We start from the raw sequence: 27,662 nt of genomic DNA, 5'->3' as shown, positions 1-27,662 counted from the left end.
GATCAGTTATTGATGCACACATATTATTCACAAGTCTTTAAAAATGCAAAAAACAGAAGATTTTCTGAAAATATCCGAAGAAATGGAACTCAATGTATCCTCAGCCATCCCAGCCTTCAGTGTCCTTTCATCTGTGACAAAACAAAAAGAAAACATCAAACATTAATGTGGTTCAAGAGCTATCATCATATGATTGGACGTCACAGTTAGATTTGGATTGTTGGAACTGAGGTTGATCATTAAGTTTGTTTTAAGATTTTTTTTTTTTTTTATGTTTCCAGAATTGATATCACATTTAAAACAACACAGGATTTTTTTCCAACAACAAATCTATGAAAGTTAAATCCTGTTCTATATATGGCCAGTAAACACTTTCAAAAAGTCAATATAATAAAACTTTTGTCTTCATGCGGGATGATCAATATTTTTTACTGATATTTACATCAATGATAGTTTTTTTTTTTCTCCCTGCACAAATGAAGAATGAATACAAAATTCCACAGTGAAGAGAGGGTCAAGACTCCATTTGTGTGTCATTTATCTTGGTTGGATGAGTGCAGAAAATCTGACATGCAAACCTTTGATGTAACTGACATTCATGCATCTATTTGTATGAATAAAAAAAGAAAAAAAGGCGTTTTACCTTGATGAGACTGAATATCATGCTATAGAAGAGAGAGAAGATGAAAAGAAATATGAATGTGGATGTTGTTGACCACAGGCTGCTGATTTCATCCTCAGGGTCGTGATCGGTGCAGCTCAGAACAAAACTTGTCTCAGAAAGATCACCTGAGGAAAAGGGAGGTAGATTGGACATTGTTAGAGTGTGTTATTATTGTCATTTGAACTTATTTAAATTTAAATTTTTGAACATATTTTGTTATGCATTATTGTACTGACTGCTCTGCGTGCTCTGAATTGCCCCTTTGGGACAAATAAAGTTTTTTGAATTGAATTGAATTGAATTATGTGCAGGGACTGATTTTCTGGAGGGGATTTTGGGGGATACAGACCTCTTTCTATATAAAACTACTCTCATAAGCAGACTGGACCAAAAAGCCTCAAAGAAATGTTTTTAATATCAAACTAAAACAAATCAGTTACCTGTCTTGTGTTAAATGAGAAACTCATGACATTAACCCCAAACTGACACTAAAGCTGCACACTCCTGGCCACACACACACACACACACACACACACACACACACACACACACACACACATACATACTGTATAAAGTGTGCCACACTGCTCGCTCATGCTCATAGATTGTGCTTCCAGTTTCTGTCCAATCTGCAGGTGATCAGCAAAGAAGAACACCAAGAGTGACGTTGCACCAACAGGAATATTAATATCAGGGTTTAAATACAAATTTGTCGGAAACTACTGCTTCTAAATGTGTTTACTTGTGCTACGAAATGAGTGGATGGAGCACTGATCCCCTCATGCACAAAGTTATCAAACAAATCATCATTGTTCTGAATTGGCATAAACCTCTCCTGATATTTCATTTTCATGAGGGCAGATGCACTCAGTAGATAGTGTGTGTTCTCTGAGATCCTCATGTCAGTAGATCAACTTTCACTGATGTGCCTGTAAGACACATCCATCCCTGTTTTTGTACCAAGTAATGCACTTTAGTTGATCTATCTGTTGTTTTTTAAAATGAAAGTTTTGAAAAATGACTGACCAATAAGCAACAGTGACAAATATTGATGGATGACAGTGAGAAGCTTATACTTTCAAAGTGTGTGCACACATCCATCTATCTAATTTTACTCTCGTTTAAAACTGTTTTCCATCATGTGGTTGTTTCAGCAGAGGAGTAAATACGTGTGTTTGGTGTCAACTTTCTCTCCTGAGTTGACAGTGTTCACCTTGTTTTGTTCTGAGATGGTGTCTCTCATGTACATTTGCAACAAAAGCGTCTCCATGCAACATGAACATTTATTTGAAACACTCAGCATACAACCGAAGACATTGTGACAGAAGCAGATTGACACAAAACATGTTAACAGATGACATGATTCTGTTTGGCCACAGCGTGAAGCGACGACACATGAACACAAAATACAAAATACCACATTTAAAGCCAGATCTACTTTGATCCACATTCGCAGGATTTACCCTCTGCGTCAGACACTCCTTTTGTCACGTTGAACTTGGGCGTCCATACGTTGCAGTGGAACATGTTAGTCTTCCACTTTTCCCTGGTGGTGGTGTAAATACTTGTAACCAAGAAGCCATTTTTGGTTTTTTGTGAAGTGGTTGTGATGCCATCCTGATACTCTCCACTGCTTTGTCCATCATCTTCTGACCAAGCGATGTAGTAATCCTGCAGCACGCTGCTGGAGACCAGACACACCAGAGTGACCTCGGCTGAAGATCCCTGATTGATGTCTGTCTTGATGACGGTCACTTTTGGCTCACTGCCATCTGAAACACAGATTTAGAATATTTATGTATGTATGAGCCTAAAGTGCTGCCTTGATCAAGACGTCGACATACCTCCGTTGTGGACAGTCAGCTCTCGAGTGGACGATGTCATGTCTTCACTAACGGCAGAACAGCTCACTTTGCTGACTTGGCTGTACTGTGTGAGGGTCATTGTCAGTTTGCTGCTTTTGCCATTTACAACATTTTTCTGCTCAATGTTGTCCGTGGTCGCCCGTCCATCAATCTGCCACTTGATGGTCGTACTCCGTAGGACAGAGTCGTTCTGTCCTGAGACGACACACTCATACTCTGACCGGTTGTTGTCATGAATTTCTTTGAGATTTGAACTGCTCAACACCACTGTGACTGGAGCAACAAGAGAGAACATTTAGAAAAAAATAAAAAATCATCTCACAACAAATGTAAATCAGCTGAACATGGACAGCATCATAAGTGGAGATATCTTGTACCTTTAGAGAATTCCTTTGTGAGTGTTATCCCGTCGTGTGTTATCTCACACATGTAAACACTTTGAGAGTTCCATTCTGAATTTCTGACTTTGAGGATACTGACAGCTGAATACGTGCCTCCATTATTTTGTATAGTCAGTTCATTAAACTGACTCAAATAATGAGAGTTTTTCTTCCACTTGACACACAACTCTTGTGGATAGATATCCTGAATGGAACACACCAGCATCTGTTCATCTCCACTCGACACTGAGACCAGATTTATCTTCGATTCGGAGAGCACTCGGTCACTGTCTATGAAACATAGAAATATATACTATTATTTATATGCTATGTATATAAGTGATGCATAGACATGAGGGTATAGGACAGTAAAATATGAAACACCTACTTTTTACCGGGACACTTTTCGTGCTTTCACCATGTTTCACAGAGCAATGAAAGCTCTTCTTTAAGTTCCAGTCCTGTTTTGATACCTTGATCAAACTGATTCCTGTATATGTGTTATTTCTCTGAGCTGGAGGGTATTGCTCTGAGGTCAGATCGTTCCCGTTCCCATCAGTCCACTGAAAAGTACTTTTTGGATTGAAATCATGTACAAGACAGCCAACAGTCAGTTTGTCTCCGGTCCCAGAGGTGCGCTGAACCACAGGAAAAAGAGCAGGTGGTGTTCCTGTAACACAAGTTTAAAAGCAATTACACCATTAAATAACTAAAACAAAAAAAAAAAAAAAAAATGCACATGCATCACAATTTTTATGAATGTTCATGACTTGAGTGTGTCAAATCTTTATGATCCTTAAAATCATGGGAAGTCTGTAATGAAAATACAAAATCTTTGCCAAGGTGAAGAACAAATGTCTCTCAGTTTTGAAATGTGTGACAGATAAGCTCCAGAATCTGGTAAATAACACCTTTATAATGTTCAGCATTGAATGAAAAAATTTGTTCCCTTCAGGTGGAGACAACAAATCTCTTCATCAAAATATGTTTAGTGGAGGAAAACTCTCCAGCACACAAATGAACAAGCAAAAGAGGAGCATTTTACCACAACACCTTTGAATAAATTCCACATCATGTACTGCGATCAATACAATCAATAAAAATAACAATCATAATCATTATCATGAGAATAATCATGAGAATATTAAGACTGACCGAGGAGGCAGCTATCAATACAAAAAAATATAAAGGCAGGGGTTAACTTACAGAGCTTGGAATATTTAGAGCATCTTTTTTCAAACGGAAATATTTTGACTGAAGAGGTGCTTTATATGTACAAAGCTTCAAATATAAAGTCTCAATATATTCCATGTTTTTAAATGAAATGCATCCAGCCATCCTCAATGAGTTACTGCTGTTTAGATCGAACTGTAAGGGAATGTGGAAGTTACCAAATATAGTCCCTTGAACGGTGAAATACTAAAATAGAAAAAAACAAACATCCAGTTGATCTACTTCTGATAAATGTTTCGTTTTGCTGTTTCTTCATTTCAGAATGTCCTCAGCAGTTTTGGAAATGTTCTAAAAATGACAAATCCACTTATTGAAGAGAATATTTTTTTCGTCTGTGGTCCCCTTTGTAATAAATAAATCAATAATAGATCAAAAAAATATAAATTGCACTTCAAAATACTAGACTGGAGAACATGGCATGCTCATTGAGTTTTACTGGAAAGATCTTTGATGTAACATTAATATAAAGATCACAGATAAGTGCCTTTTCACATACAAAAACACTATAAAATTGAAATACGAACATTAAATATATGTTCTTACCTGAATTCACTTCAACGTAGGTGCCAGCGCCCCAGACGTCAAAAGATGCACAGTGTTGCAGCTCAACTCACTGCCTGAACAAAAACTAGGAGCACATCAACAATACTTTAAATTAACATTTCAAAATCCTGATAGAAGTATAAGTTATTATAAAACAATGGTAAACTATGTTACCAAGGTGTACTCCTGTAAAAATCTCTTCTAAGCAGATTCTCGACCAGCCTCTGCTGAGACGTTTTACGAATGGATTCATTTCATCAGTTTGATCTTTTCACTATTAGTTCACGTACCTTTGTTATTAAAGCTGTGAACATCTCCTGGTATGGTCTTTACTTTGTAGTCCATTGAAAAACCTTGTTTTTGTATCATCTTGAATTGAAAGTAACAAATGAGTGAGGAAATGTGGGTTGGAGGTTTTTGTAAGGGTTTGTGTCACAGTGCTCCCCAGCCACCACACTGACAAACCTCATGACAAAATCTGAGCACTGTTCAGTCCACTGAGGAATCAAAGGGTGGGACCATCAGTAGGTAGGAAGAAACATAAAAAACTCATAAATTATTGTAAATTCAACAGGTATACACTGTTTAATGTGAATTTCTTGATGGATCTCTTTGGTAAGTCAATCCGTGTTTTTCATGTAATTTACCAAGATAAGTGTGTGAGATCAAACTGCTGGAATTTAGCTTGTCTTAGTTATTGTTCTGTAAGTTTACGTATCAGTGTTGCTTTTTTTCTTAAAGTATTTAAAGAATGAAAATTGTGGCTTTCATACAAAATAAAATACCATTTCAAATGTTCAGATTGCTGAAGAAAACACATAAATATCGATGTAAATTCATACGAAGACATACATCTCCACAAAATCAATTTCTAAAAAATAACTTAGGGTAATCTTTTTGGCAAACATTTCTAAAATAAGTCATATATTTGCAACAATGTATCCATCTTGCTTTGAGAAACTTTGTGAACTCTATTTCGTTCAACACATCCATGTAAAAACAATATATTTAATTGAGGAGAATTATTTTGAATCATATATTGTATCTGGTATAATGATGGGTATATTCATACTGTGGGTAATATATTGAAAATGTGCTTCCAAAAATTGTACTTTTTATAAATATGTAGCAAATATACTAACAGCATGTTTTCACAGTAAAACTTTTAACACATTTTAAAATAATTCTAATATATTACAATTTCTAGAAATATATTGAATTGAAATACACTCTGATTGAAATTCATGTGTAATTTCAAAAGGATACCATTCAAATATATTTTTTAGACATTTTTTTACAAATATATTCGAAAATGAAGTTAAATTTGAGTCTAATTATGAAGTGAAGTTATTTACACTTGTACTTCAGTACATTCTCTTGGAAAATGCTCAATGTTATTACTATGAAAATGCATCTAAACCCATTTAAGAAATTGTGTTTGGTGTGTGGAGGAGACAGAATGCTATTTTTGCAGTTGATAAAGAAAAAGGCATCGATATCAGAAATGGGAGTTTGCATCTAGTGGTGCACAAAATATGATGCAATTTATTGTGTCTGAAAATCATTACAGTCATTGAATAAGTAGAGGCATATGGTACCTTTCCTATTAAAGATAAATTAATCATAAAGTTGGCCAAATCATATCCATAATGAAAACAATCTTTGTTGCGACATTTACAAGCTTTTAACCTCAGATTTCCCATTTTTAAAATGCACAAAGGTGGCATACAGTAATAGTCATCACGAATGTGTATTTCTATTGTAACCATTATATTATTGGGGTATTAAACAAGATGATATTGAAGTAATGACAGGTTCTCTGCCGTCTCTACGACTTCTCCAGCGCCTTCAACACCATCAGGCCGGCGCTGCTGCGGGGGAAGCTGGAGGAAGGGGGAGTGGACAGACATATGGCTGGATCGACTACCTCACTGACCGTCCACAGTACGTGCGGCTGCGCAGCTGTGAGTCAGAGATGGTGGTCTGCAGCACGGGGGCGCCCCAGGGCACCGTTCTCTCACCTTTCCTCTTCACCAACCACATCTGGACTGGTCGCACAACACAAGAAGGTCCAGAGCCGCCTCCACCTTCTGAGGAGACTGAGGTCCTTCGCAGTGTGCAGACCTCTGCTCAGGACCTGTTATGACTCTGTGGGAGCCTCTGCTATCCACGACGCTGCCGTCTGCTGGGCCCCGGGCAGCACAGAGTGGGACAGGAACAGACTCAACAAGCTGGTCAGGAGGGCCAGCTCTGTCCTGGGCTGCCCACTGGACTCTGAGGAGGATGTGGGTGAGAGGAGGATGTTGGCCAAGCTCTTATCCAGTTTGAACAACAGCTCTCACCCACTGCACCGGATGGTAGAGGAGCTCAGCAGCTCCTTCAGAGGCCAACTGAGACACCCTCAGTGCAGGAAAGAGCAGGTCCTTCATCCCCACCAATTCTACTGTGGAGAATATGAGCAAAAACCCTGGACATTATAATATCCTGCAACCATGGTCACTGTAACCATCATAAGAAATTCAGTGACTCTTCTGTATCCATTCACTCTGCTGAAATATGTTGTATATATTATATATTGTATATCGGCCAATGCTATATTGTGTGAAGCTGCACAGGTCAAAATAAAGTCACACACCTTTTCGGGGATAAACAGCAGTGTTTCCCCCACTGGGTTTGAGGCTGGTCCGCAACAGCGTGTATGCATATTTTCGCACTGTCAAAAGTGCGCTCATCTCCGTGGCGGGGTGGACCAGCAGAGTGACTGAAAGTTAAAAATCCTTTATTAAAGGGCAACTCCGGTTTTTTGACTGGGCCCATCTCACAATATCTTGTCCTGGGCCCAGGCAAAGCTGTCTGCTGGCCTGCCTGTGACCCCTGGGTGACCCTAGGAAGGTATAACATTCTGGTGTCAGCACAAACTCGGCTCCTACAGAATCTTCTGTCATGACTGCAGATTCTGAGTGAAAGAGTGTTTTGGCAGTCATCCAGGATTCATACGACCATATGTAGCCGGGTGGAGAATCAGGTCCTCACATTCACCAGTAGGTGGCTCTGTATGTTCAGAAACGGTAGTGTAGAACCCGGAAGAGGAAGAAGCTTCACCAACACGCGGGGTAACTTCGGCCGTGTCAGACCGCCGCCGTGGGTGTTGAACCTCGGATTGATTTGAGCAGGAGTTTTGGGACACAAGTTCACTGTAAGTTGGGTTTAACTGTATTTATTTTTTTCCCTGTTCCAAGTGTGAAACGTTTATGATCTATTGCATTATGTGATGTTATTTTTTTCTGCTGCGCAGAGCTGCGCAGAGCTGCATGACGCATCACGTGGTAGTTCGCCACTGTATTCTGTTGACTCTGCGTCTTTGTGAACTTCTTGGAGAGTGAGTATTTGAAATATGTTCTTATAGTTTCTTTATCAATGTATTTTGTCAATGTGAAGTGGAACTGATATGCAGTTGTTTGTTGTTTTGTCTTTGTAAAGAGAGACTGCTTCAGTTGTTCATGTACCATCTGTTTTGTTATTCTTCACTCAGTGCATTTTAAGTTTTCCTCTCCTGGTGATCATTTCTGTGATTGAAAATTAATGTTTAAAAGATATGGGTTCAATGGTGGATGGGGATGCCCACCTGTGAATGTATTTGTTGGCATCAGTCAGAGGAAACGGAAGAAAGACCACTCTGCATCTTCAGATTCATTTAACGCTGCTCATGTCATATTTGATTCCTTTTTGGCTGAGTAGTCAAGATTAAAGATCCCACAAAATTAAGTTGTGTCCTGCGGATTGTCATTTTTACCCGGTCACACATAGTTACGTACATTCTTAACTGTAATGTAATGAAGATGATGCTGAAAGCTCTGAATGATGTATGACTCCACAATCATGAGGAATTCCAGAGACCAACCTTACTGAGAAGCTCTGCTGAGCCAAGGACCACGCCCAGTGGATGGGGAGTGTTATACAACAATTCATGCTTTACAACCATGAAAAAGATGCCGGGACATGTTGCGTTAGAAAAAACCCTCACGAGTAAGACTGATATCTGTCTCTGCCTGGTTCCTTTTGCTGGTGTGTTCTCTTGTTTACCTATTTCAGGGTTGCTGCTGGGCTCAAACTTGACATGTTGTCCAGGGGTACTCTCCTCAGGGCGGCCCAAGATGTGAACACCGCTCTGGTGGAGTGGCAGCAACCGAGAGTAGAGAACAGTTCACCGTCTAATAAGTATGGCAAATGGTATCCATGATTCAGTGGCATAAGCGCTCCTTGTAGAGAGCAGAGCCTCCATCAGGGCCCCGTAACAGACAGAAGACCGTTCAGAGGTATGAATTCCTGTGGTCGTGTCAATTTAGCATCCCAGGGCTCTTACTGGGCGTAAGACTTCCTCCCTGCCTCGAGGAACGTTCAATGGAGAGCCATCTCGTGAGTCTGTCGTCACACCCCGTAGGCAAAGTAACCTTTGTGTTAAAAAAAAAGTGTTTGTGTCAAAAATTATGTCAAAAAATTGGATCCCTTCCCATATGTAGTTCAGTCAGAGATAGTTGGGATGTTTTGGTTATTTCACTGGCCTGATTTATTTTTCGGGAGAGTTTTTTTTTCTTTTTGTATGTGCGTGTGCCTTGGAGGAGTGGAGGACTTACGAACTTGAACCAGTAGAAATGTTGTGAACTGATTCAATGAGTCATCTGTAAACAAGTATTAAAATGTCACAGCTCATGTTAAGAGTCCTCAGTTTTCTGATCAGGCAGAGACACTGCTGTTCCCTCCTGTAAACAGTCAGCATGTTGTGTGAAGGACAGGCAGGTATTGATCTCTGTCCTGAGACTCTTCAAACTCTGCACCTTTTGGATGCTGAGCAGTTGGAACAGGTGCTCTTAGGTTTCCCTCTGGACCCACAGCTCCTTTGTTTTTGAGATATTAAACTCTAATGGGATTTCATCAACCAGGACGTGGACTTCCTGCTGATAATGTTGCATGTTAAAAGCAGATGAGAGGTCCATAAATAATATACGTTTATGTGTGTCTCGAGTCCAGTTGTTTGGTGACTGTGTCAAGAAGCATGAGACTCAAATCCTCAGGGCTTCATTTTGCTTTGAACGCAGCTGATCTAACAGTCATGTACACTTTGTTTTTTCATTCACTTGCACAGGATTGATGTGGAAGGAAACTTAGAATTGGGAATATGGTTGTGTGGAACAAATGACCTCTTGTTCATCATTCACTTTAGTTTTTCAAGATATTTGCGTTTTAAATTTCATTAATGTTGAAAGGTCATCTGACCGTCTTATATGAACATTAAAAGCAGGTTTTGTATTGTTGTGTGACCCCGAGTTAAAAAATACCTTTTTTTCTTCCATCCTCTGGATTGGAGGATGCACGTGTATTGCACCAAATTTTGGTTATTTGTTTGTTTGTTTGTTTGTTTGTTTTTTATAGAATTGAAGAGAAGTCTAAAGGAAGGATTTTTGTACAGGCATTCATGTAACTCTTGTCACTGTGGGTGTCGGGCACAGTAATACAATGCAGAGTCTTCCGTTTTCAGGCTGTTCATTTGCAGATACAGCTGCTCTTTGTTATTGTCTCTGGAGATGGTGAACCGGCCTCGAACTAACTGATTGTAATAGAGCACCGAACTGTCATACTTGATAGTTGCAACCCACTCCAGTCCTTTTCCAGGAGCCTGTCTGACCCAAGCCATCCAGTAGTTGCTGAATGTGAATCCAGAGGTTGTGCAGACCAGCCTGTGGTTTTCTCCAGGCCTTTTTATCACGGATTCAGATTGAGTCAGAGTCTGGCAATTAACACCTGCTTTAAAAAGAGAAAATATTACTTGCAGCAACAGTCACATATTAAATATTTAAAATGACAACCAGAGATGATGTTCACCTGCCCAGCAGACAGTTAGAATCAGCCATGCTGTTGTGTAGTCCATCTTGTTGTCATGTGTTCTGTTACACTGACAGGACTCATAAGTAGAGGAGGAGGATGTTGAGGTTTTGCATTGACTCCACCTCAGCAGCAAGAAATCTGTCTGTATTGGGACTCAATGTCATTTGTGTTGCAAATATGGATTACAAAATATTTTATTTAGCGTTTTATGTTTTTAATGAGCAAAAAGAATTTTGATCAATTCAAAATGTGAACAACACTGCAGCACAACTATAAATGATTGTATTGGTAATCTGTCAGAAAATTATTTGTTTACTTTTTTCTCAATGTTTTCAGATCCTCAACACTGATAGTTATAAATGAATAAATAAAAGAAGCCACTCATTAATCAGGAAGAGTTTAAAATAATTTCACATGATATGAATCTTGCACTTGTCACGAGAAGAGTTGTTGAGGAGAGAGTATGAGGTGAATCATGGGGATCACTGATCTTTAAGAACGAATGATTAATGTGAATGACCTGTCCTCATTTTCAAGATTGCATTTTGTGTTGTAAAATGAATGCAGATCCAAGGTAATTAATTTTTTTTTTTTTTTTTTCAGTGAAGTCATCGTGGGAAATGCCTGAAGCCAAAGATATTCAGGACTAACAGTACTGAGCGATGATGAATACTGATGAGCTATTTTTCACAGTACTGTACTGTGAAAAATATTTCATAATTTCCAGCATCTCATGTGAAAATACTTTATGAACTAAAATATCCAGACGACTGAGGAGTGTACCAACAGGAACTGAATCAACATTGTCTTCAAACACACTCACACACATCAATTTGAGGTTGTTTCTGTGGGAGATGTGATAAATGCGAATATCTAGATAGTGTGTTTGGGTTTTGTGGCAGCTGCTCCACTGGTTTCAGTCATTGTGTGTGTTTAGCACAGAAGTAAACAGCAGAGTCCTCTACTGTCAGCCTCTGGATCTGGAGGTACTGGGTACTGCTGGACACGTCTTCAGTCATGATGAAGCGACTCTGAAAGGAGCTGCCATAGATAGCAGAGTTTCGACCTGTGTCCATTCTCCCGATCCATTCCAGAGCCTTTCCTGGCTTCTGTCGTATCCAGTGCATGTAATATCTCGTCATGCTATCACCAGAAAAGATACATGACAGCTTCACTGTTTCTCCAGGTTGTTTCACCTCTGGAGAAGATTGTTGCAGCTGAATCTCACTTGAAACTCCTGGAAGTAAAATAAATATGATCATAATCCAAAGTAAAAGAGATCAGAAAGAGAAGATCAAGTTATTGTCTCACCATGAACAGTGACAACTAGGGGTGTAACGGTACACAAAAGCCACGGTACGGTACGTACCTCGGTGTAAGGGTCACGGTTCGGTACGTTTTTCGGTACAGTGGGGAAAAAGTAAAAAAAGCTCACAAATGCACCAGAACATTTTCCCCAAGCTTTCCCATGCTACACATTATTGGCCCAGTTTACATGGTGTTTTTTCAATCCGACTGTAAACAATAGTATTAAACGCGAGTGTATTCATGTACAGCATACAAAGCATCCAAGATGAATCCTCGTTTACAAGGACCCTGTGACATGCGCACAAATTCTCACGAGGAACTTGCAGGTCTTCCTCTCTGCAGCAGCAGTCCTCAGCGCCAAGCAGAGAGTTTTTATCTGCTGATATCTGCTCAAATAATGTCCCAAAATATCCATGATCCGCTGCTGAAGGAGCGCTGCTCCCCTGACCGCAGTACCGCCGTGCGGAGCAGCACGTCTCGGTGTGAGCTCTGCGCCGCATGCCGATGTTTCGAATTAACTGGTGCCCGTGTTAACTTGTGACCAATAATGACTGAAACATCTAGTCGTTCTGGCGAACGTCGGTTATCGACAGTTACAGTGAGTGTATACGTTTAAAGTCTTTTGTGAGTCTTACTTTAACAACTGCTGTAATCAGGTGTTTACACAGACCTCCGCTGTCATTCGTTAACACGGGAACCAGTTAATCCATAACACCAGCCGGCGATCGCTTGTATTCTGCTATGGAGCTCTTTATACAACTCGCTGCTGCGCGATTTGGTTCCATCTCGCCTCTCCAATGTTTTTTATGTCGGGGTTTTGTATTAAAAAAGTGTTTTTCCACCACCGTGGCGTTCTCTGCTGGTTTTTTGACCGTGCTGCTTCCTGTTTACTGGCACGTCATGTCACTCCGTATGAGGGAAAGCACGCGGAACCAATATTCTCCCGTTTAATCTGCTCTGCCACACGCTGCATCTCTCATTCCTTGTACTTTCTTCTTTGTTTGTTCATGTTTGGACCTGCTTGTTCTACTTCTTCTTCTTCTGTGATAATGGTGGTTGCCGGCTCATTACCGCCATCTAAGGTTGGAATTTTTTTTTTTTTACTCACTGGTGTATTCGTCGTGTGATTGTGTGTGCCGAACCGTGACCCCCGTACCGTGACGGTACGGGACGAATACAAATACCGTTACACTCCTAGTGACAACAAATAATACACCCCAGAGAAGTCTGCTCTTCATTCTCATGCTGTGTTTTTGGAAAAAATAGTCCTGCAGTTTAAGATTATTGTTTGAAATACGTCTGAGTCTCTCAGGATTCATCCACAAACTGTTTGGGAGGTGCTGACTATGGCTTTATAAACAGGAAGAGTTTGCATAGACTTCCCTCTGTTGGTTGATAAAAGAAATGCAAAGTACACAGATGGTTCAGAGTTTAATCTCAAAGCACTGCAAACATTTCCTTCTCACGACCACAGTGTCAAAATTGATTGAGCAGATTTTTCCCAAAAAATTATCATAATTGAAGCTGATTTAAATGAAAGGATGAATTGTATATCAACATGCATTTGCTTTTCTTCACCTTGAAAATGGTAGTAATGTTGTTTGATGACCATCCTCTGACCAATATCTGAAATCAATGTTTTCTTTACTTTCAAAGTTTGGGGATGTTGCTGCTTTTGGCCTGTGAGCCACCACTTGTCCATGTCTGATCTGAACAGAGAACAATCTCAAACAGACAGAAGAGGATCAGCGATGGACTTTTTTTCTTTTTTTTTTTTGACTGGAAAACATTTACTTATATTTCATCAGAGATACAGTTGACATAAAACACCTTGCAAACTTTGGAGGGGAAAACGACAAATTTGTCATTGTCTGTGCATCGTGAAGCTGGATGTAAATCAATTTCATTTGCTGAAATGAAATAATTATCATATTAAATAAATATCACGCCTGTGTTTTGTAATGCTCATTTATTTCTCTCCATTTCTGACTGTTATTTATGTGTTATCTGGCAGTCAATGTAGTTCATGTTTGAATTCTATTGAGTATTTGTGCAGGTCTGTTGGTGCTTTGTGTCACTGTGGGGAGACGCACACAGTAGTAAACTCCTGAGTCTTCAGGCTGCATATTCTGTCCCTGAATGCTCACAGTCCGAGCCGACGTGTCTCTGCTGGAGCTGAACTTGCTCCTCAAAACTTCATTTTGTCGCAAAGCTCCTCCACCCCACTGATGAGAAATCCAGTCCATCGGTTTTCCTTCACGCTGTCGGACCCAGCCTGTTGCATAGCTGTTATCAGTGAGAGAATAACCAGAGACCTGACAGGTGATGGACAAAGACTGTCCAGGCTGCACAACCATGGACTCTGGCTGGGTGAGATCAATACTGAGAACACCTGTGAAAACACAAATAAAAGTCATCTCCATCATTCCTATTCTTCAGTGTTTTTTTCTGTGTGGTTCCACTGAAAGCTCCTTACAGGATGCAGCTGTCAGCAGCAGTAGAGCCTCAGAGAACATGGTTGATGCTGAAGTTGAACTAATGTGATCTCTGTTGTCTTCTGACTCACACACAGGCACACACTTCCTTTTGAGTCACCCTCACTTTACATGTAGTCAAATGAATTCAGTAGGAGGTGTAAGGAAATGTCCTCTGGATGGACTCTGTGTCGAAACTTTAATTTACATGTCAGCTCCAGCATGATTCAACACTTCCATTCATACCTAAAACCAGTAATTAAATTCAACCCTCCTGGTGTCTGAAAAGTCCTTCAATATTGACACTGAGCCCAAAATCCAGAGCCAAAAAAAGAGAAATGTTTGACATGACGGATACGAAACAATCAGTCTATTCGTCATAATTGCATGAATTTGCCTCAGTATGAGCAAGAGAATAAGATGAACATACCAATAAAAAAGATTTGCTTTTTTATTATTCTGTCTCTCTCTATTTAACTTGTCCTTCATTGTGTAGAAAAAGGTTGCAGTGGAGCACAAGTTGCATTCCTGTGAATTTGCAATACATTCATGAACTATTAAATCAATCAGGAGATCCTGACCTGGTCAAGATCTGTCGAGTTCAAGGGTCCATGTTAGCTGGAGAACACAGCTGACTGCTGTACACTCAGGACAGGCTGCCAGTCCATCAGAGGACAAATAGTGGACACGTAACAGACCACATCCACACCAAGCTGCACTGTTTTTCAATTAGGAAATGGAAAATAAAGGTCAAAAAGTTAGCTTCCATGTTACAAGATGCAGTTAGAAGCATACTAATTCTTTATGTCACTGCAACTTCTTCCATTTTTAATCTTGGTCTTTTACATGAAGATGTCCTCAGAGAATGCTATGTTTGTATTGATCAGCAATTTTTAATTTCTTTAAATGAATTCTAAAGTCGTTTGAGAACAAGGCACATTTGAAAACATTCAAACTGTGTGGTTTTAAATGTCAAAATCTCAATCCTCACCTGCAAGACTGAGTTAGAGACGATCACAGTCATGCATGTACTCATGCACGCGTGCACACGCTCGCACACATGCACACACACACACACACACACACACACACACACACACACACACACACACACACACACACACACACAGACATCTGGAAAGTGAGATCAGGGGTTTTTCTTGTTCGCGTGTTCTTTTACTGAAGGAGGAAACCAGAACTCCACAGAGAAATGATCCATCAGATTTTAATCGAGGATATTGCTGCTCATCACTTCTGCTACCATTCAACCATTCATCTTCTGTGCTACCTTGTTGTGGGTATTGTCGTGGGGCGATGCAGCAATCACCGTCCATCACAGGACAAACACACACACACACTCACTTTCAAACCCACGGAACATTCAGGATCCCCAGTTAACCTCACAGTCGTGTTTCTGTGGGAGGAAACTCGAGTGAAGAAGGGAACCTCTGCACGCAGGTGTTTGGATCCATGATATTGTTACTGTACAGCCGGAGTGTTAACCACTGTTCCACCACTATCATGAGACGTAAAGGGAAATTGTGTCCATAGAAACCAAAGTTCACATGATTCAGCAGTCATGATGCAACAGGGGAAGACTGCAGTCTTATCTGGCAAACATGAAAAGTTCATTTGTCATTTCTGAAGATCAAATAAAACACTGGAAGCTTTATCTTCTGGGAGAACCGGTGGAGGCTGATCTACAAGCAGGATGAACTGTCTGCCCATCATCAGGAGAAGATGGATGGATGGATGGATGGTGAGAGCTCAGGAACTGGGTATATAGATTCCAAAACTTTGACACTGGCCACCCTTCATGTCAGGTATTTTCAAATCAAAATGCCAATTTGGCATTTGCTGCATTGAGCTTAAATTGCATGTAAAGTAATCTAAGTATTCCACGACAATGCGATTGTCATGCAAACCTCTTGAAAATCTCAATGAAAAAGAAATTAAGATTAAGAAAAGACATGAGCCCACCAACTGATCTCTTCTGCTGCCTGAGCCACACTGTGAGGAATACTGGTCCAACCTGACAAAGACAGAGAAATCCAGGTTTGTCCTGCCCCCTGGAGGTTGAAAACGGACCTACATTAATGGTTAAATCCGAAATTGATAAGAATTCAAACAGCTTCAGTCACTTTGAGTCGTGAACACAATAATACACTCCTGTTCTGTGGTTCATTCTGTGTCCACTCTTCACTCTCTGCAACCATTTATATGAATGAATGTGGAGCTGTTGTTATGAACTGCTCTTGAGAGGAAGCTTGTGTTGTTGTTGTTGTTGTTGTTGTTGTTGTTTTTCCCAGACAATGAGAATTTTGCCATTGCAGTGTTTTAAAAACTGTTTGTGGGTTTCATGGAGGACAACATGCCAAAATTAAAAAGATCAAACAACATTACGAAGATGTACGAGATTATTTATATGTTTTTCATCTTGGATTTCTTACTGTTTTGAAAAAAAATGTTTCTCAAAGATATTCTCTCACAAACTTAAAGAGAAGTCCAAAGGATGAATTTTTGTACAGACATTCATGTAACTCTTGTCACTGTGGGTCTCTGGCGCAGTAATACAACGCAGAGTCTTCAGTTTTCAGGCTGTTCATTTGCAGATACAGCTGCTCTTTGTTATTGTCTCTGGAGATGGTGAACCGGCCTCTAACTAACTGATTGTAATAGAGCTCCGAACTGTCATACTTGATAGTTGCAACCCACTCCAGTCCTTTTCCAGGAGCCTGTCTGACCCAAGCCATCCAGAAGCTGCTGAATGTGAATCCAGAGGTTGTGCAGACCAGCCTGTGGTTTTCTCCAGGCCTTTTTATCACGGATTCAGATTGAGTCGGAGTCTGGCAATTAACACCTGCTTTAAAAAGAGAAAATATTACTTGCAGCAACAGTCACATATTAAATATTTAAAATGACAACCAGAGATGATGTTCACCTGTCCAGCAGACAGTTAGAATCAGCCATGCTGTTGTGTAGTCCATCTTGTTGTCATGTGTTCTGTTACACAGACAGGACTCATAAGTAGAGGAGGAGGATGTTGAGGTTTTGCATTGACTCCACCTCAGCAACAAGAAATCTGTCTGTATTGGGACTCAATCTCATTTGTGTTGCAAATGTGGATTACAGAATGTTTTATTTTGCATTTTATGTTTTTAATGAGCAAAAAGAATTTTGATCAATTCAAAATGTGCACGACACTGCAGAACATATATAAATGATTGTTTTGGTAAGATGTCAGAAAATTATATATTTACTCTTTTTCAATGTTTTCAGATCCTCAACACTGATAGTTACAAATGAATAAATAGACTCCACCTCAGCAGCAAGAAATCTGTCTGTATTGGGACTCAATTGTTTATTGTTTTTGTTTTTGTTTTTTTGCATTACACACAGAGTGGTGTTTTCTAATGATCAGAAAGTATTTCGATCATTTCAAAATGTGAACAACACTGGAGAACAAATATAAATGACTGTCATGGTGCTGAAGAACTGTAACAGTCATTGACTGGATTCAACGTGAACGGGAACTCTGAAGCCCCATCTGAAGAGACACTGTAACCTTTGGAACTCTCCTCCAAGACAAGGACAAATAACTGTGTTATAATTTAATCTAATGTATGGGCAAGATTTTTATACTGAAGCAAAGTCTACTTAAGTAACCCCCCAACTTTAAAGTGTTCAGAATGAATGTGACATCTATTTAAAATCCTTAAAATGTATTAATGAATCTGCATTTATTTATAACTCACTGTGTGAACTTACTGCAAATTGAAAACCCCTTGTATTCTATTTTTCAATTCATATTCATGTGAACTTATCGTCATTGTCTTCTCTTGTTGTTTAGAAATGTAAATAAATATTTTGAGGGAAAAAAGGGGGTTTGGCTTAAAAAAAGAAAAAAACTCAGTCTTTGTCATATGTGACAGAAAAATAATTCATTCATTGTTTTATCAATGTTAAGATCCTCAACACTGATAGTTATAAATAAATAGTAAATGAATGAATATGGATCATGGATGTTTAAATGTTTAATCACCAACACCTGAGGTAAAAGAACTGGCCTCATTTACACTTTCAAGACTGGATTTTGTGCAGTGAAGTTAATGTAGATTTGAAGCAATGAATAAACACGGGTGTAACAGACCCGGGGTAGGCTGGGGACATGTCCCCTGCACTTCCCATGTCTGTCCCCTCTGTCCCCTGCACTTTTCCAGCTGTTACAATTGTTGTAGCCATTTTTCTACTTTAATATAATTTGTAGTTATTGTAGTTTTGTGAAGTAATGTATTTTTTGATATGTTAATCTAGTTCTGTGTTGCAGTACAGAGAGTATTTCGACTTGTGACTAATTACGTATATCTTGCTTATTTTCTGATTGGCTGTTCAAATCAAATCAAATCAAACTTTATTTGTAAAGCACTCTTCATATTAATAAAAACAACGCAAAGTGCTGAACAGTAAAAACAATCATAAAAACAAAAAGAATAAAAACCGCGCCATCAAATAGTATGCACCACACACACACACACACACACACACACACACACACACACACACACACACACACACACACACACACACATTCCAATTATATTGCACAGAACAGAGGAGACATGGTAAATAAACACAAACTGAGATAATTGAGGTATCGTGAAGATTACAGCAGAAGCCACTAATTTTGTTTTTTATTATTAAAAGGTAAAAAGACAACTGTGGTTTCAAGACTTTTGCTTTCCAAGTGCACGTGTGGAGTGCAAAGAACTTTAAGGTCCAAAGCAGGGAGTCAGCCCTGCTGCACTCACAACAATCACAGAATCCATTGTCAACATTCGGTGAGGTGATTTTCCGAGCCGTCTTCAAACGCATCATGAGGGCACAGCTGTGGGTGACGGACTGGAGATGAGCTGCAGATCATATTCAGCAAACCAGCCAGAGAAAGCAACTTTATATGTTTTGTCCACAAAACAAATCGTGTAAGGTGAGTTGACATGATGAACCTTCCCTGGACTGACTGGGAGTAATAGATAGGAGTTCTGGATGTGTGGACAAAAGCAATTCACTCCAGACCTTTTCCAGGAGCCTGTCTGATCCAGGTCCAGGCTGAGCTTGAGAAGTCTAATCCTGATGTTGTGCAGATGAGTCTATGAGACTCACCGGGTCTTTTAAAACTGGTTCAGATTCTGTTATGGACCAACCTTGAGCACTTCCAAAAAGAAACAAAATGACCACAAACAGCATCAGATCTCTGTGAGCCATGGTGACACTGAGATTCTTTGTCTTCAAGTCCAAAAAAATCCTCTCAAATATGATGTCAGACTGAATCTCAGTGAGAATTTGCACAGGCCCAGCTCCGCCCATACGTTCAGATTTTACAGTCAAATGCAGAGCAACGAAACAACCAACCAAGCAATCTGACTGCTTGTTGCTTTCAGTGTTTGATATTTGGATAATTAAATGAATTTGAGAGTCACATTTTTCTCTGTATTTTGATCAACAATAAAGAAATCATTTTCAGTCACATTAGTTCTGCGTCTCAGTTTGGTTTAGTCGTTCCTTGAAATCAAAGAAACATTTAATTGATCAATCTGTCATGGATCATGTCTTGTCCTGTCTGTGTTTGTGTTGTTTCTAACGTCGTCTCTCGTTTCAGACTCTGCAGCTTCCCCTCCTCATGTCTGATTGCTGTTCCCTGTCCTGATGTCGTTCACCTGAGCCTGATTAGTCATTGTCATCACCTGGTGCTCTGGGCTGATAAGGGGTCTCTGTCTGTTCTGAGGTTTTGGGATCGTCTTGTCGTCATGCCATGTTTGCTTGTCTTCTGATTCAAGTCTGTGTGCTGCTGATGTTCGTGTTCCTGCTCTTTTGCTGATGCAGCTCAGAGTCCTGGATTTAGTACCTCAGTCCATGGTGGGCCTCCTTTTTTGTGTGTACTTGTTGAATTTTGTGGATCTTGTTTTTTCTGAATGGACAATAAATGTGAGTTATTCAGTCTACTCCGTCAGTGCCTGCCATCTTGGGTCCTCCTCCATGTACCACCCCACCCTAAATGTGACACAGTCCACCATACATTACAAAGCAACAGATATGTCTGTTTGTTGTGTGTCCGTGTGTTAAATTTTAGTTTAGATTGTGATTTATTTATGCATTTTTCAGTCAGATGTTCAATTGAAAAATTATTTTTTGACAAACTATTTCACTTTAACTCCATTTCCCATCACATTAGGAAAGAGTCATTTATCTGTGAGCATGTTTGGTTTTGTGGCAAGTGTTAGTGCAAACCAAGACACAATGTTTTAAGCTGTCTGAATTCACTTTTGAGACACATTTGGAAAGTATTTTGAAAAAAAAAAAGTCTCTGAAGTAAAACACAACCCTTAAAAAACAGTCTTGAAAACCCGAGAACAGACTACTGTGGGATTTTGTACAGCTGTAACACTAAGCTCACACACTGTGTCTCTGGCACAGTAATAAACAGCAGAATCTTCCATTTTTAGACTGTTCATCTGCAGAAGCAGCTGATTTCTGCTGTCGTCTCTGGAGATGGTGAAGCGGCCCCGGACTGACTCAGAGTAATATTTGCTGCCACTGCTTCCGCTGCCATACCAGGCAATCCACTCCAGTCCTTTCCCAGGAGCCTGTCTGATCCAGGCCATATAGCTGCTGCTCAGTGTGATTCCAGAGCCTGTACAGGTCAATGTGTGGGACTCTCCTGGCTTTTTGACCACAGGATCAGACTCAGTCAGAGTCAGACTACGAGCTCCTGTCAACACAAAACACACAGTTTCACTTGCTGTCAGTAACAATATATTGAAATAGAAAACCAACATAAGGTTTGTGAAATGCTTCACCTGCCCAGCAGAGAGTTAAAAGCAGTAGTCTGAAGCTGCTGGAGGCCATCGTGTTAAACTGCCTGTTTACTGCTGTCTGTCATTCTCTGAGCAGCCAGTAAGTAGAGGTGGAAGATGTGTTTTGCATTGACTCCTCCTCATGGAAAAATAACAGGTCAGAGTGAGTCTTCTGGTGAGCTGGTTCTGGACCACAGGCTTCATATTTGACACCCCTGCATGTTTCAAAGTTTTCACATTTGTTAACTGTGTGCATTTGTTTGTTTTTCTTTTGTTTGTTTTGTTGTTTAAATCATTGTTAATTAAAGTGTCAGTAAAAGATGTTGCAAACCATTTGATGTGATATCAAAAAAAAAGAGTCCATTTGTTTACGTAAGATGATTGTTTCAAATATCTGTGAAATCAATGTTATCTTTACCAGCAAAGTTTGTGGATGTTGCTGCTTTTGTCCCGTGAGCCACCACTTGTCCATGTCTGATCTGAACAGAGAACAATCTCAAACAGACAGAAGAGGATCAGCGATGGACTTTTTTTTGTTTTGGAAAACATTTTCTTAATTTTAATCACCAAGAGAGACAACACCTTGCAGACTTTTGAGGGAGAAATGCATATTAAAACTTGATATTGCCTAATATTCTTGAATTTATGAATTGAAATATTTAACATTTTAAATAAATCACTGTGGCTGCCTTTATTTATTCTGACTTACATGTCAATGAGTCTGACTGTTATTTATGTGTTGTCCTGTTTTTGTGCAGGTCTGTTGGTGCTTTGTGTCACTGTGGGGAGACGCACACAGTAGTAAACTCCTGAGTCTTCAGGCTGCATATTCTGTCCCTGAATGGTCACAGTCTGAGCCGACGTGTCTCTGCTGTAGCTGAACTTGCTCTTCAAAGCTTCATTTCCGTAAAAGCCCCCTCCATCCCACTGATGAGAAATCCAGTCCATCGGTTTTCCTTCACGCTGTCGGACCCAGCCTGTTGCATAGCTGCTATCAGTGAGAGAATAACCAGAGACCTGACAGGTGATGGACAAAGACTGTCCAGGCTGCACAACCATGGACTCTGGCTGGGTGAGATCAATACTGAGAACACCTGTGAAAACACAAATAAAAGTCATCTCCATCATTCCTATTCTTCAGTGTTTTTATCTGTGTGGTTCTACTGAAAGCTCCTTACAGGATGCAGCTGTCAGCAGCAGCAGAGCCTCAGAGAACATGGTTGATGCTGAAGTTGAACTAATGTGATCTCTGTTGTCTTCTGACTCACACACAGGCACACACTTCCTTTTGAGTCACCCTCACTTTACATGTAGTCAAATGAATACAGTGGGAGGTGTAAAAACATGTTCTCTAGATGGACTCTGGATCAAAACTTTAATTTAAATTGGCTGTAGTCAAAAATTTGTACTCAAGTGATTTCCAGTGTGCTCAGTAGAAATAGAAATACGACACATTCATCCAGACTTTCAGTCTCATTCAAATAAAATCAGCAAGAAAAGCAAACAGATCTGAGAGTGTAGGATTGACAGTGACTGCCCTCCAGTGTTCATTTGATGTAACTCCAAAGTGTAAATCAGTCTGTCAATACATCCATTTTCTTTCTCATTTAACCGACGTCAGGCTTACATGTGTCCTGATCATCATTGCAGACTTCTGTCGTTTTTGTTGGAGCACTTCAGACTTTTGGGGGGAATCATTTCTGAATTGACCTGTTGGGACACACAGACAGAGAATGGGTAGTTGTTGGTGGACTGTATGATTCAGTGAAGGAGAATGAGGACCTGGTGTAGAATTGGAAGAGCAGAGCTTTGTCAGTGGGTCGAGTTTGAACTGCAGCTCATTCATGTGCTGAAAGCCGGAACTCTCCGGCTTGCAGCACATTCAGGCAATGTGATTAGGTGACCATGATGTTCATTTATGAATGTTATTGATGTTGTACTGGTCAGTTTTGTTGCCACTTTTCCAGCGTTGCTCTCATAAAGCAACATAAAAAAACATTGTGAAAATCAAGTAATTCTTCTCAGGGTCTATTGAGATGCTAATGTTCTGCATTTTTTTGTCCAGATGTGAGGATCGAGCACAATAGTAAACAGCTGAATCTTCTGTCCTTAACCTGTTCATCTGCAGTGACACTCGGTCAGCGTCGTTGTCTCTCGAGAAGACGAACTGGTCTGGTGGACAGGAGAACTGAATGCTTCCAGTACCCATGTCAAGCCATGCAATCCACTCCAGTCCTTTTCCAGGAGCCTGTCTGAATGAGATGAAACCACAGCTGGTGAATGTGAATCCAGATGCTTCACATGTCAGTTCATGAGACTCCCCTGGCCACAATTTCGTTGTTTTATGACAATGAAAATAAATATTCTGAATCTGAATCTAACCGCTGGTCCGGACTCAGTGAGAGTCTGAGTCTTTACACCTGTTAAAGGAAATTCACAATAGTCCTCAGCATCAAATATGTTGTCACCTTCAACAGAAATCTGTCAGAAGATCAATAAATGTTGTCACCTTCGAAGCAGAAGGTTAAAAGCAGCAGTCCTGTCCAACAATCCATCATGATTGTTCTCTGCTTCTTTCACTGCACTCAGATAAAAACAAGTGGGAGGCAAAGTTTTGCATTGACTCCTCCTCAAGTTAATTTAAAAACAGAGGTGGGTTGGAATCTTCTTCATCCCCAAAATACGTCATTACATGTTACAACCAAATACATTGCTGCTCTGCTGGAGTAGGAGTTGGATTGGTGAAGTGAAATCGATGAACATATTGAAGTTCCAACTCAAGAACACAGCAAAGCAACAGCTGAAACAAGTTCATCCATGTTTTAATTGACAATAATTATGGACTCAGATTAAAAGTAAAAGAGAAAAGAAACACACCAAACACCAGATTCAAGTAAAGGGATTATTTCTGATGATGTTTTCCTGAATTTTATGTCTTGTACATTTGTTTATTTATTCTTTTGTTTTTTTTTTTGTTCCCACATACTGAATGCGCTTAAATTGTAATAAATTGCAAGAGAGATCTCAGATGGTGGATTAGAGAGGAACTAGTTTTTGTTGAACTCTCTTCTTACTGTCTCTCACTGTGTCTCTGGCACAGTAATACACTGCTGTGTCCTCAGTCTCCAGACGGTTCATCTGCAGATACACTTGACTGCTGGAGTCGTCTCTGGAGATGATGAACCTTCCCTGGACTGACTGGGAGTAATAGATATGACTACTGGATGTGTGGACCAAAGCAATCCACTCCAGACCTTTTCCAGGAGCCTGTCTGATCCAGCTCCAGACTGAGCTTGAGAAGTCGAATCCAGATGTTGTGCAGATGAGTCTATGAGACTCACCGGGTCTTTTTAAGACTGTTTCAGATTCTGTTATGGACCAACCTTGAGCGCCTCCAAAAAGAAACAAAATGACCACAAACAGCATCAGATCTCTGTGAGCCATGGTGACACTGAGATTCTTTGTCTCCAAATCCAAAAAAAAAATCCTCTTAAATATGGTTTAAAACTGAATCCCAGTGAGAATTTGCACAGACTCAGCTCCGCCCATACACTCATAGTTCATAGTCAAATCTAAAGTGACTAAATAGCCACCCAATCAATCTGACTGCTTTTAATGTTTGGTCTTTTTCATATTTTACTTAAACTTCAATGTCACATTTTTCAAAGTGTATTTTGAGCTAGATAAAAGAAAACATTCTCTGTCACATTCATTTTGATCCTCAGTGAGTTTTATTTGCTCCTTGAAATCACACAGACAGTCTCTTGCGAATCCTATGTCAGAATAAAGTTTTAAATCAACAAAAATTTTCGTCACATTCAATTTCCATGAGATGATCACAAAATAATGAGTAACACTGCCCCCTGGTGGCTTCCATAGCGAAACTGCAGAATTGACTAAAATCTTCAACTGTCACTGGGATGATCATGAGCTTGGAGGTTTTCTGTGTGGAGTTTGCATGTTTTCATTGTGTTTGCATGGAACTGGTTTTCTGTTCTGTTGACATTCTGATTTCCTTCTGCAGTCCAAAGCCGGCGTGTTTGGTTTATTTACAGATCTATATTGACTGTGAGTGTCTGTGTTCATACTGAATAACCGGTGTTGAGAGTGTATCATGCCTTCAGCACAGTGTCAGCTGGAATCAGTTTCTGTCTTTAGCAACAGTTTATTGGATAAAACTGATATAAATGAAGAGATATTGTATGGATGTATTGTTACCAACAAGTTTTATGTGGATGTTGCAAATTCATGTAGTCCATTCCTCCTCCCTTAGTTTGAATATTATAACGTTTAATTTTCACTTTATTCAGCCATGTTGACATTTCAACTTTTTAATCTTTTTGTGGAGCTACAATATAGCTATTCTATTTCATTCTGTTGGGTGATAAGTGTTGCTCTGCTTTGTTTGAAATCCTCAGTGTCAATGCTGTGAAACATTTATCATGTCTGTTCTTTTTTTTTTTTTTTTGATGAACCAAAACCAGAAACAATTTGAGATCACTATATAAAAAAGTAATTCTTTGACCCGCCACAGAAAGATGAGTACTGTGGGATATTGTACAGCTGCCTCATCAGCTTCAGTCACTGTGACTCTTGCACAGTAATAAACAGCAGAGTCTTCAGCCTGCAGAGTGCTCATCTGCAGAAACAGTTGCTTATTGCTGTCGTCTCTGGAGATGGTAAAGCGGCTTCCCACTGATCGACCATAGTATTTGTCCCCACTGTGAGTGATCATTGCAACCCACTCCAGTCCTTTTCCAGCAGCCTGTCTGATCCAAGCCAACCAGTAGCCGCTGACATCTAATCCAGAGGCTGTGCAGGTTAATCTGTGGGATTCTCCAGGTCTTTTGACAACCGGTTCAGATTGAGTCAGAGTCTGAGCATCAACACCTGTGGAGACAATAAAATAGTCACATGTAGTCACTGATTAACTGTATGGAGACAACATGAAGACCAGCTGGACATTAGAAAAGCTTCACCTGCCCAGCAGACAGTTAAAAGAAGCAGTCCTATCTGATAATCCATCTTCTTCAGTCCTGTCTTCGTCCTCGTCCTTCATCATGACTGTTGTTACATATGTAGTAGGATTCCACACAGTATTTACATCGACTCCTCCTCCCTTCATTTTCTCCTGTCATGTGCTGAAGTGTTCAACTTGGACAGTCACGATATAGTTTAGGGTCTCTGTTTGAATATCCATCTGTCTGTCTAAAATTCTGTTTTGAAATAACTTCTGATGAGAACAAATGAACAAGATCCAGCTGCAGTGAGCAGCGTTGAAGCAACATGAAACATTTGTGTTAGATCTCAAGAGTTCAGTGCTGCCGATCTTTTTTCTTTAACCTCCTCTTAATGAAGAATTCTAAAACTATGTGATGAAAAGGTAAAAAAGGCAATTGTATTTTCAGACAGGCCTGAAATTCTTTGTCATGACACCGAAGAAAAATCATGAGCAACTCGATGCATTTGTGGGATCAGCAGATTAACTGCAAGAGTTATCAGTGTGTACGTGTGTGTAAAATTTTAATGATTTAATTATTTGTTTTAAATGATGGATGAATACTTTCATCTGGCGTAATGCAACAAATGATTTTGATGATTGATTTATTCAACAAACATTTATTTATTTCACCCCAGTACTATTTTCCATCACATAAGGAAATATAACAAATTGTCTTTGACGAGGTTTGGTTTAGTTACAGGGTATTTAAATGAAGATTAACACATTAAGTTTTATCTTATTCCAATTAACTCAATGAATTAAATGAATAAAAAATATGTGTTTCAGAAGTTAAAAGTAAAAACATTTATAAACAACCTTGAACTCCTGAACACAGACTACTGTGGGATTTTGTACAGCTGTAACACTAAGCTCACACACTGTGTCTCTGGCACAGTAATAAACAGCAGAATCTTCCATTTTAGACTGTTCATCTGCAGAAGCAGCTGATTTCTGCTGTCGTCTCTGGAGATGGTGAAGCGGCCCCGGACTGACTCAGAGTAAAATCTTCTGCTGCCACTGCCGCTGTCAGGCAATCCACTCCAGTCCTTTCCCAGGAGCCTGTCTGATCCAGGCCATATAGTTGCTGCTCATTGTGAACCCAGAGCCTGTACAGGTCAATGTGTGGGACTCTCCTGGCTTTTTGACCACAGGATCAGACTCAGTCAGAGTCTGACTACGAGCTCCTGTCAATACAAAACACACAGTTTCACTTGCTGTCAGGAACAATATATTGAAATAGAAAACCAACATAAGGCTTGTGAAATGCTTCACCTGCCCAGCAGAGAGTTAAAAGCAGTAGTCTGAAGCTGCTGGAGGCCATCGTGTTAAACTGCCTGTTTACTGCTGTCTGTCATTCTCTGAGCAGCCAGTAAGTAGAGGTGGAAGATGTGTTTTGCATTGACTCCTCCTCATGGAAAAATAGCAGGTCAGAGTGAGTCTTCTGGTGAGCTGGTTCTGG

The 27,662-nt window shown here is 39.9% G+C and overlaps 1 long non-coding RNA gene and 3 gene segments (V, D, J or C); 1 reads left to right on the top strand and 3 right to left on the bottom strand.

Annotated features, from left to right (window-relative positions):
• LOC115386841 (Ig heavy chain C region, membrane-bound form-like) lies at positions 1 to 5,054 on the bottom strand. The segment is given in 7 exon segments: positions 1 to 131; positions 644 to 789; positions 2,128 to 2,436; positions 2,509 to 2,802; positions 2,907 to 3,200; positions 3,298 to 3,579; positions 4,976 to 5,054. Coding segments are annotated over 7 exon segments (1,419 nt in total).
• Positions 5,055 to 7,775: 2,721 nt separating this feature from the next.
• Positions 7,776 to 8,244, top strand: LOC115387530 (uncharacterized). The gene is made up of 3 exons (XR_003931383.1): positions 7,776 to 7,881; positions 7,981 to 8,064; positions 8,166 to 8,244. It is a non-coding gene; the product is annotated as an uncharacterized LOC115387530 (long non-coding RNA).
• Positions 8,245 to 20,730: 12,486 nt separating this feature from the next.
• On the bottom strand, positions 20,731 to 21,266 carry LOC115386840 (immunoglobulin heavy variable 3-53-like). The segment is given in 2 exon segments: positions 20,731 to 21,116; positions 21,205 to 21,266. Coding segments are annotated over 2 exon segments (435 nt in total).
• A 667-nt stretch (positions 21,267 to 21,933) lies between these two features.
• On the bottom strand, positions 21,934 to 22,447 carry LOC115386839 (Ig heavy chain V region MC101-like). The segment is given in 2 exon segments: positions 21,934 to 22,295; positions 22,380 to 22,447. Coding segments are annotated over 2 exon segments (402 nt in total).
• Positions 22,448 to 27,662: the final 5,215 nt, after the last annotated feature.

Source organism: Salarias fasciatus, chromosome 4, assembly GCF_902148845.1.
Source record: "Salarias fasciatus chromosome 4, fSalaFa1.1, whole genome shotgun sequence".
In the NCBI taxonomy this organism is placed as follows: Eukaryota; Metazoa; Chordata; class Actinopteri; order Blenniiformes; family Blenniidae; genus Salarias; species Salarias fasciatus.
The sequence above is the reverse complement of the archived record's forward strand: the minus strand, read 5'-3'. Positions and strand labels throughout refer to the sequence as shown.